The 10446-nt window shown below is 34.1% G+C and overlaps 1 protein-coding gene across 1 annotated transcript in view; it reads left to right on the forward strand.

Moving 5' to 3' along the window:
* The first annotated feature begins 7433 nt into the window (after positions 1–7433).
* Positions 7434–10446, forward strand: part of LOC107737353 (uncharacterized) — a 4725-nt gene continuing 1712 nt past the window's right edge. The window contains exons 1-3 of the mRNA XM_016548830.1: positions 7434–7571; positions 8628–8816; positions 8918–9061. Of these exons, the coding sequence (XP_016404316.1) occupies positions 8705–8816; positions 8918–9061 (256 nt within the window). The 5' untranslated portion in view covers positions 7434–7571; positions 8628–8704. The remainder of the gene's footprint in view (positions 7572–8627; positions 8817–8917; positions 9062–10446) is intronic.

Below are 10446 nucleotides of genomic sequence, written 5' to 3' on the forward strand. Positions count from 1 at the left end.
CTGAATATTCAGCATCATTATTCCAGATTTTAGTGTCACATGACCCTTCAGAAATCATTCTAATATGCTGATTTATAATCAATGTTGGAAACAGTTGTTTTGCTTAATATTTTTTGGGACTTGTGATATTTTTTCAGGATTCTTTGATAAATAAAAGGTTAAAAAGAACAGTATTTATTCAAAATAAAAATTGTGTTAAATACACACAACTATTAAAAAAAAAAAGTTTGGGGTCAGTACATTTCTTTTTTTTCTTTTTTTAAAAAGAAACTTTTAGAATACTTTTATTCAGCTAGGATGTGTTAAATGGATAAAAAGTGATATTGTTAGAAAAGATTTCTATTTTGAATAAATTACAGCATTGATGAGCATAAGAGACTCCATTTAAAAGAACATTACAAATCTAAAAGATATACCTGTGTGTGTGTGTGTGTGTGTATATATATATATATATATTCTGAACAAAATTTAATTTACAATAAATCATCAAATTATAGATCTATATCACCTGCATGCATCAACAAACTAAAACAAAACATTACAACTCACCATAATAATCATTGGAAGCACTGGACTTGTTTCCCTGCAATAATACGGTACCAACCAGGATGGGTGACAGTGAGACTCGAAGCGTGTTGCAGATGTCCAGTCTGCTCTCTAACTTTGTTTTAGTGGCTGTGAGCACAGAAAAACACACTTCGCGAAGGTATGAAGTTGGAAAATGAAGTAAACATTTTAGAGCCTTAGCAGCTATCTCTGGAATATTCCGTCTTTGTTTTAATCCAAAAGCCTGCAAGGGAGGATGTCTGAAACATACTTTTCAATCCGCCCTCATTTGCAATCTCAATGAGCTGATGCTGTTTATGCACTGGCATGGATGGTTCGCGGGGCACGTTTGCAAATTCCTTTTCATTTCTTGGATCACTTGCATTTGGGATGTAGCACTCGAACTCGGGTGACAGCAGAGCTATGTGTAAAGGGGAAACACTCAATAAATAATACAATGGGATTGCATACAATTGGATCTTCTGGTCTATAGCACTCAGTCCCAATGAAGATTACAGTAACATGTGGCATTTTTTTTTATCTTAGTAAAGACTTTTTCATTCCAACCCTCCCAAATAAGTTGTGGTTATGTAGGTGCCACCTGATTGTAGTTTCGGAGACTTTCTGACCCCAAGAACCAACTAACACCTGCAGTTCTCCAGCAGTGATTTTTATTTATTTATACGTTTATTTGGATAGGGCCAATACAATAAACATGAGTCCAGGCAAAGACTGGAAAAATGCACTGCACATAGAGATTATAACAGGTGCTAATTTTGCATCACAAAAAAAAAATCATTACATGTATAAATAACCAAAATGATTATAATAAAATAACTCTCTGTACCAAAACACTAATGTAACAAACCCTTCATATAAAATCCTCACACATTACAAACAGAATACAGAACAAACACACGCACCTAGTTTTACAGACTCTTCCAATCCTAATAAATAACTAGTAAGGAACCATATGAAAATTTAAATATGCGTACAGGTCTGGTTTATTTTAAGCCAGTGCTTAACCATCAACGTAAAAGACTTTATATCACGTATCACTTTAAACTCATTTGGCAACATATTCCAAAGTTGGGATCCCTTTACAGAGAACGCTCTTTGCCCTTGTGATGTTCTACAAAACCAAATCCTACAGTTTCCAACCTCTGTGCTCCTAGTAGTTCGGCCTGTATCATCCTATCTCTTTACCAAATTACATAAAACAGAAGGTGCCTTATTATGCAAGCATTTAAAAAATCATTTTCACATATGAAACATTTTTAAAATTCGTAAAATTAAGCATATGCCATTTCTTTAAAATATGACAATGATGCCATTGATTTGGCTTTTTAGCCATTATTTTTAAAGCCCCGATTATACAGCATCTCAATGTTTCTAATTAAAGAATCAATAGTTTGAGACCAAACTGTAATACAATATGAGATACAGGACAAAATCATTGTATGCAGGAACAGATGAAGCTGCCTCAGTCGTAACGTAATGCCTAATGAGTTTAAAACAATTTAAATTCATCTTAACAAAGCCTTTTTATATGTTTGTCAAATTTAAGTTGTGAATCTAGAACTACTCCTAAAAAGCGAACTTCATTTACTTCCTCTATTTCTTTGTTAAGTACCCTAATTTTTTTTTTTTTTTCTGTTTTCTTTCTATTAGAAAAACACATAAAATACTAATGTGAGATTATTTTCCTGGAGCCATCTGGATATCTTTTCCATTTGCTAATTTAAAAGTGCCGCAACCTTAGCTGATGACTTAGCAGATGTATATATTACTGTATCATCAGCATACACTCAACATCTGGACAACTACATGGCAGATCATTTATAAACAAACTAAAAAGCATTGGACCTAAAATTGAGCCTTGAGGTAAACCCATCTTGTTTCTCATAAACACTGCTTTTGTATCCTCGATTTTTACACACTGCTCCCTTTGCTTTAGATAAGAGGTAAACCATTCAATTGATTGTTTACTAAAATTAAATGTACTTAATTTAGCAAAATAGCATGGTTAACTGTGTCAAAGGCTTTTTTTTTTTTTAGATCAATACCCATTACATCAGCACCCATTACATGCCCCTGATCCAAAGAAGATTGAGCCTTTTCTAAAAAATAACAAATAGCAGTTTCTGTGCAATGCTGTGGTCTAAAACCAAATTGATGTTGATGAAGGAGATTATTACTTTCTAAATCATTTATTAATTGTTCAGCCACAACTTTCTCTAAAAACTTAGACATAACCGGTAAAATTGACATTGGACGATAATTTGAAATCATGTTAAGATCTCCTGATTTATAAAATGGTGTAACTACAGACTTTTTTCCAAATTTCTGGAAAAATACATTCCCTAATTGATAAATTTACCAAATGGGTTAACGGAGGTATCATCAAGGAGCTATAGTTTTTTAATAAAATTAATATCTAAATTAAAAATATCCTTTGCCGTTGAATTTGGTAAAATTTTTATAATTTCAGTTATTTTATTTTCATCAATCTCCTTAATACAAAATAAATTTAATGCCTCCACCTCCACCCTATTTTCTAATGCTGTTAATTTAAAATTTTGAGCTAATTCATCTACTGAATGAATAAAATATGTATTAAACTCATGTGCCAGAGTAGCTTAATCATTTATTACTTTACCATTTAAATATAACCCTTTAACTATATGTTGATTATGAGTCTTATTTGTTACATTATTTAGTTGTTTCCATAAAACTGTACTTTGTCCTCTAGCACTCTCTATTACACTGAACAAAATTATTTTGTTCACCACAGAATTTCCACAACCACAGCCTAAGGCACACCTGTGCAATAATCATGCTGTCTAATCAGCATCTTGATATGCCACACCTGTGAGGTGGATGAATTATCTCGGCAAAGGAGAAGTGCTCACTAACACAGATTTAGACAGATTTGTGAACAATATTTGAGCGAAATAGGCCTTTTGTGTACATAGAAAAAGTCTTAGATCTTTGAGTTCAGCTCATGAAAAATGGGGGCAAAAACAAAAGTGTTGCGTTTATAATTTTGTTCAGTGTAGTTGTGTATAATATGATCATTTTGACTTCCGTAATTCTTGTACTACTTTATTTCTCAAACCTTTGTAGATTAAATGATCTGTATTTACTTTAGAAGATAAAGCGGTTTTTAGTGCCTTGTCTCTTCTTTTACGAATGTCACTGTTCAGCCAAGGTAATGATATTCTTTTTCTTAAACTTTTCTGAGAGGTATGATACTTATTTAACAAAATAGTCAAATTTTCCATTAGAGAGGTGCAACATTGATTCACTTCATTTAAATGTAAAATATTACCCCAATCAGCGTTGCTCATTTCCAATTCAAACTGACTTACTCTCGATTTTGGTATCCCAAACTTAAGTCTGTTGGGTCTCTGATTTTTGAACTGCTGAATTGTTGTTTAGTTAATTTCCTTGCTGTTAATACCATATTATGATCTGATAGACCATTTATATATATGCATTTATATGACCAGATTTCTACCCAGGGTGGCCCAAGTCAATATGCTGTTTAAGGGGCCCAAAATAGGCAAAATAGCCTCAAGGAACCATGGTTACATCAGTAACCAGCATTCAATGCTGTAGACCACACAAGACAGAGTAAAGATAGCAAAAGATAAAAACATCCAAGTCACACAGGAGGAACAGAGGCCATATTTAGCCTGTAAAATGTGGATGTTGCACATATTTCAGAAAGAGGCATGACATGTTGGCAACATCACAAATGGCCAAAAACATACTTGTGTAAAAGTAAAAAAGTACAACTTTAAATTGTACTCAAGTAATAAAAAATAGAAGTGCTTTTTTTCTAACAGACATAAGTTTGGTCAAAAGGAGAAAACAAAACAAAATGCAATGGCACAGGTCAAACACATGATTATAACATTCACTGGCTAAACTTGCAGTTTCATACCACACTACAAATCATGTACGTCAGGTGGCGCACTATTTACAGCAATCCTGTATTATTGCCCGGTGTATTACAGTCAGGCTATACAGCAAGGTTACAACAATACTAAAATATACAGTCAAATATTTCCGCCAAGTCAAAATTACCCAGAATGCAATGTAAATTACAGTATTTTACTGTAATGGATAAATGTGGTATTGTACTGTAGGTTTTTACAGTAGTGTGCTGCTAAATCTATAGTGATTTCTAACAGTGCATATATCTAGTGCAACAACAACAATTAAAATGCAGCACAGCAGAACACACACACACACACACAAATAAATAAATAAAGGGAAAGGGATTAAACGGAAACTCTATCTTTTCCACCCTCATGCCATCCCATATGACTTTCATCATAGATGAACACAAACTAAGAGTTTTAGAAAAAAATCATCTCTCTTCATATAATGCAAGTGTATGGAACGTCCAAAAATGAATATGACAGTAACTCATACAACCCCTGTTAATGAATCAGTGTCTTCTTAAGTGAAGCGATAAATACAAAAGAATACAAATACTAATATTTGACTTTGTGTGGTTTCTGAAGTGGCCCTGTCCCCTTGCATTATATGGACTAAAAATCTTTGCTTGTGTTCATCTGAAGAACAAACAGAATACAATAATGTGTTGAATTAATGAGGAGAGTCATAGAATTAAAACATACAACATTAACATTTTGAAAGGCCTCTTTTTTGTGTTGTTTATTCAACATCACTGTCTAAAACGGTAACTAAAATGTAATTGTTTATTCGGGGCATTTAGAGTTTTTTCTCAGCAAATATCGATAAATCCTTATTTGCGACTAATTAGATTAATAAATGAGCAAATCATGTAATTATTAAGATTAAAAATATATACATTGACAGTCCTAATTGCTACACTGTAAAAAAAATTCCGTAAAATTTACTTTAGAAAACCGGCAGCTGTGGTTGCAGAATTTTACCGTAAAAAATACGGTAGCAACGTTTTAGGTTTTACGGTTTTAACTTAAATTTACAGTTAAATACATGTCCAATACATGTCATGTCCAATACAGTTTTTCACCGTATATAGTAGGGGAATTTACCGTTAACCATTTAACAGGATTTTACTGTAGCATTTTTACAGTCTTTTACCGTTAAATTCACGGTCATTTTTTACAGTGTACTCAATGTGTCATACAGTATAATGATTATTAATACAACTCGTCCACTACCTGGTAAGAACATCACTAAATATAAATTACAATTAATTTAACATACAATGTTCATTTAAACACTTTTTTGGAGATTTGTAACATTTAATTAAAAAAATAATAATTCCCACAAAAATATTAATTGTATTTAAATTCTCATCACTGATTTTATTGGCACTCAATCTTGTGCATTCAGCAAATATATTACACAGCCAATGGCTCTATCAAAACAGAAAGAATAACGAATAAACTTTTTTGGGGGAGAAAACACAACTTTGTTACCTCAATATGCTTCCTCAGATTTGATGGTGAACTTTTGAAGCCAGACATTTACCTGATGAAAGCCATAACTGAAGTAGAAAATAAAATAAAAATGTAATGTACTTTTCAAGATTAAATCAAATTGTAAGGAGTAAAAAGTACCGTTTTTTTTCTTCAAAAATGTAATAAAGTAAAAGTACAAGTAGTCAGTTTAAATTGTTCTTGAAAAAAGTACAAATCCCCCAAAATAATACTTAAGTACAGTAATCAAGTAACATGACTCAAGTGTTTTACACCCCTGCCGAACGGTACTGTATTTATAGGCAATGGTGTCTCCTACCCAGTGTCCCAGACAAGCGTGCCCACTTCTGACAGGCATCAAAAAGAATGAACAAATGACTGTCTTTAAAACATATTGCCATAATAGAGAATGCGAAATCTGAGAGAAATCAACATCAGGTGCAAAATGCTGACAGATGTGGTTTGCGACAAGCTGTTCTGACAATATTTGACCTTAAAAAAAAAGAGCTTGTGTTAGAAGTCACGGTTTGGCCTGTAACATGGTTGTCCTGTGATGGAACATTCTGTGAAATTATGACCCTGGTGGCTTTCAAGTGTGAGGATGGGGCATCTTCTGCATCCACCACAAACAGATTGTTTTAGCTAAAGAGCTTGCATGGAGGAACATTTTTTTTAAGAGATGTAAATATATCCTCAACATTTATAGTGTCTCATAATGTATTTGCTGTCCATCCTCAATCACTCAAAAAGCATGATGCTAATATACTTTTTATATATTTAAAGAGAGTACATTTTTTGTTAGTATATTTGCAATGTACTATTAAAACAGGTAATATATTACAAATACAATAAAGTATACTTTCTTTCACTAGGGTACTACATCTTGCACGAGTAAAATAGTGCACCCTATCGTTTTCTGTGGGTTTCTCTTGATAACGAAGTTTCTGCACTTGGTATTTCTGCAGAACGTTATTTCAGAAATGATAACTGTGTGAACAAATAAATTAATGAAAGGCAGGTAGGCCTACCTATAAATTCGATATCAAGAACTATTCATCACGCTGTCATTCGTGAAAATGGAGAGGAGACACAAAAACATACGGTAGGCTATGCCAAATAGTCAGACAGGCCTGCTGGAATGCTAACTTGTGATAAATAGTTTCTTGTATTAATACAATTATATTGAATTAAATTATATTACAAGTATTGCACACTATACTTTAAATAATATAAAAACACTGTAATAAGTGTAGACAGACACTATTTCGCTCCACGCTACGACGTAAAACTACAACACATTATTTACGCAAGCGTAACGTCTCAAGTGTGGACCCTTGAGTTGCAGACGTGATAAAAGCTATGCTCCGTTTCTGTGCAGGGTCACTTTAAAAAAAAAGACCCAGGGTCAGGAGGAGGTTCCTGTTTGAGTTCCTGTTTTTGATTTCCTGACACATACTGTTTGCTTGTTTTAGTACATTTTTCGCCGGAGAGCATATACGGCATCATCATCAGAGACAGTAGAGGGGCAGACGTAAAAGATATCTTCAGTTGCACCGGGTTGATCACGGATATTTGGATATAGTAAGCATGTATATTATATAGACCGCTATAAGTTCTTCCTCTTTCTGCTTTCATTCTGTGGCCACCGCAATGCACTGTAGAAACCTATTGCGATGACAGTACAGAGCGACAGAAGCTGAATGTTTCTAGGAGAAAATAACGTGTTTGTCAGTATTGATATTATAGTGATATTTAATCTATTTCCGAGGACGTACGCAGAGTTATTTCCTAGCCTATATATTTTTCTTGAATATCTAGTGGTACAAACAAAGGCTACTGTGTAACTTGTGGTTTCGGTCGACACCTGTGGTTTAAGGATTGTTGCGGAGGAACACACTGCGACAGATTTTAAAGGGGTCATATGATGCTTTTTTAAAGATAATTTTTTTGTGTATTTGGTGTAACAGAATATGTTGACATGCTTTAATGTTCAAAAAACACATTATTTTTCAAATACTGTACATTATTGTAGGTCCTCTATGCCCCGCCTCTCTCGTTTTCTACAAAGTCCCTCCTTCCGACAAGCGCAGTCTGCTCTGATTGGCCAACTGACCCAGTGCATTGTGATTGGCCAATCAGAGCAGACTGCTCTGATTGGCCAGCTGACCCAATGCATTGTGATTGGCCGAACACTTTGGTTTTGAGACTTTAGTCTTTGCAACTTCAGGGATCTTATCTATGCACAATCAGCTTGTAACACTCCAAAGAGAAAGGAAAACTTGAATTCACATCATATGACCCCTTTAATAGAAAAGGAAAGTTGCATTGGAACACTTCTATCTTTTTCCTTGTTCCTTCTTGTTGAGGCATGTGAAATGTTTTTGTTATATAGTGAGATATGGCACTGTACATGCTACTTGTTGACAATAAAGCATAAAAATTTTTTTTTTTTTTAATTAGCTGAAAAAAACAATAGGCTTTTGAATGGCAGGTTTCACTGAGTATAAGCTTACCACACTAATCAATTAAATGTAATTTTGTACTTTTTCTTGTTAATAATTATGAAAATTTCTTTCTCTATTTTTTTAGTGAATAGATTTCCTCATTTCTATATATATTTTTTATCTCCCTCTACAGAAGTCTTCAAGACCGCAAGCTCAAAGACTTTTAAGTAAGTTTTATTTTTCATTTACTCCACTGATAACCGCTCTTAGATGGAGGAGGCGTATGCAGCACTGTATCAGGAGTTTGTCCGTCTCCAGTCACTCTGCTTAAAACAAGCAGCAATAATACAACATCTCTCTGACACAATACAACGACAACAAGGTCAGAAGAATCTTGCAAATAAAATACTACTAATTACTTCATTATTAATGTCACATGATTGTATACGCTATGATATATGATATATTAATGTTCACTTTCAGGTTTGGCCACGGCTCCAACTAGGAACTTTGAAAAGCCGTGTCAGTGCACAGAGGAAAAGTCAGGACACCGAGCCCATGCTGCAGAACGCCATGAGCAAGAACCTCTAAGAGATCCCAATGGACCACACATACTGGGCTCTCAAAGTAGAGTATTCTCCCTGTGTCTGTTGAAATGTTCACTTAGAAATTCTCCCATTGACTGAAGGCCCATTTACACCAAGGACCATAACTATAACTATCCACCTTCTTCCTCACGTAAAAATTCTATGGGTCTTGCTTCCGGTCTCATTTGCTTCCAGCTATTTTAAGCTGTACAAAACAACTGGTTTTGCTGCTTGATACTGCAAATTGGTGCGTCTTACCATATTATTTTAGTGTATTATCTTAATTATGAACACACTGGTTTGTAATGCAAACAGTTTTACCGTTTACTGCACGTCGTTATTCTTCTCGTTATTTCCCTGTAGTGGCTAACGAACCAGAAGTCTCGCCCATAGGCTTACTTCCGCGTTTAAGAATAAAAGGTGGATATAGTTTTAAAAATCATTCTAAATTTAAAAGAATAGCAGATTCCACATCACAAGTATAGCAATAACAGCACAGAGGAACCATATCGTCGGAATAACTTCCAGAATGATTTTGTTTCCAGTTTATAAGCAATAAAAAAAGTTGACAGCCAATCAGAATCCATCCCACTTAGCTCAAGCATTTAAAGACAGCAGAACTGCAGTGTGTGCTTATAATAAACAATGTTATTGTGCAAAGGTATGGATGCTAATATAGTTATCGTTATAGCCCAGCCAACTATGACCTGTCGGTCAGCCAGAATTTTTTGGGTGGCACCAGTGGCACGCAGTGTTGGGAAGGTTACTTTTAAAAGCAATAAGTTACAGATTATAAGTTACCCTATTTAAAATGTAATAAGTAGTGTAACTATTTCAATTACTTTATTAAAGTAATGTAACTGATTACTTTTCAATTCAATTTTAAATTTAAAGGGGTCATATGATGCTTTTTTAAAGATCATTATTTTGTGTATTTGGTGTAACAGAATATGTTGACATGCTTTAATGTTCAGAAAACACATTATTTTTCAAATACTGTACATTATTGTAGGTCCTCTATGCCCCGCCTCTCTCAAACGCTTCGTTTTCTACAAAGTCCCTCCTTCCGACAAGAGCAGTCTGCTCTGATTGGCCAGCTGACCCAGTGCATTGTGATTGGCCGAACACCGCAAGCACTCGTCGGAAATGAGAAAGGAAAACTTGAAATCGCATCATATGACCCCTTTAAATTTCTACTTTTTTTAATTGTTTCTAAACTGTTAATCATTTTCAAACATTTAAAGCAGGCAGGGTTAACCTTACAGTAGTACTCAATACTGATTACTGTCAGACTTTCAGAATCCTTCATCACTTAAATAAAGATTATAATAATTTAATTTTAAAGCACAGCCACCACAAAATCAGACTTTAGCACCTCTTTTTTTACTTTTAGATTGTTCTGAGGTTAAATACAGATTTAAAATC

The sequence above is a fragment of the Sinocyclocheilus rhinocerous genome, unplaced genomic scaffold (assembly GCF_001515625.1).
Source record: "Sinocyclocheilus rhinocerous isolate Xijiao unplaced genomic scaffold, SAMN03320098_v1.1 scaffold133, whole genome shotgun sequence".
Lineage (NCBI taxonomy): Eukaryota > Metazoa > Chordata > Actinopteri > Cypriniformes > Cyprinidae > Sinocyclocheilus > Sinocyclocheilus rhinocerous.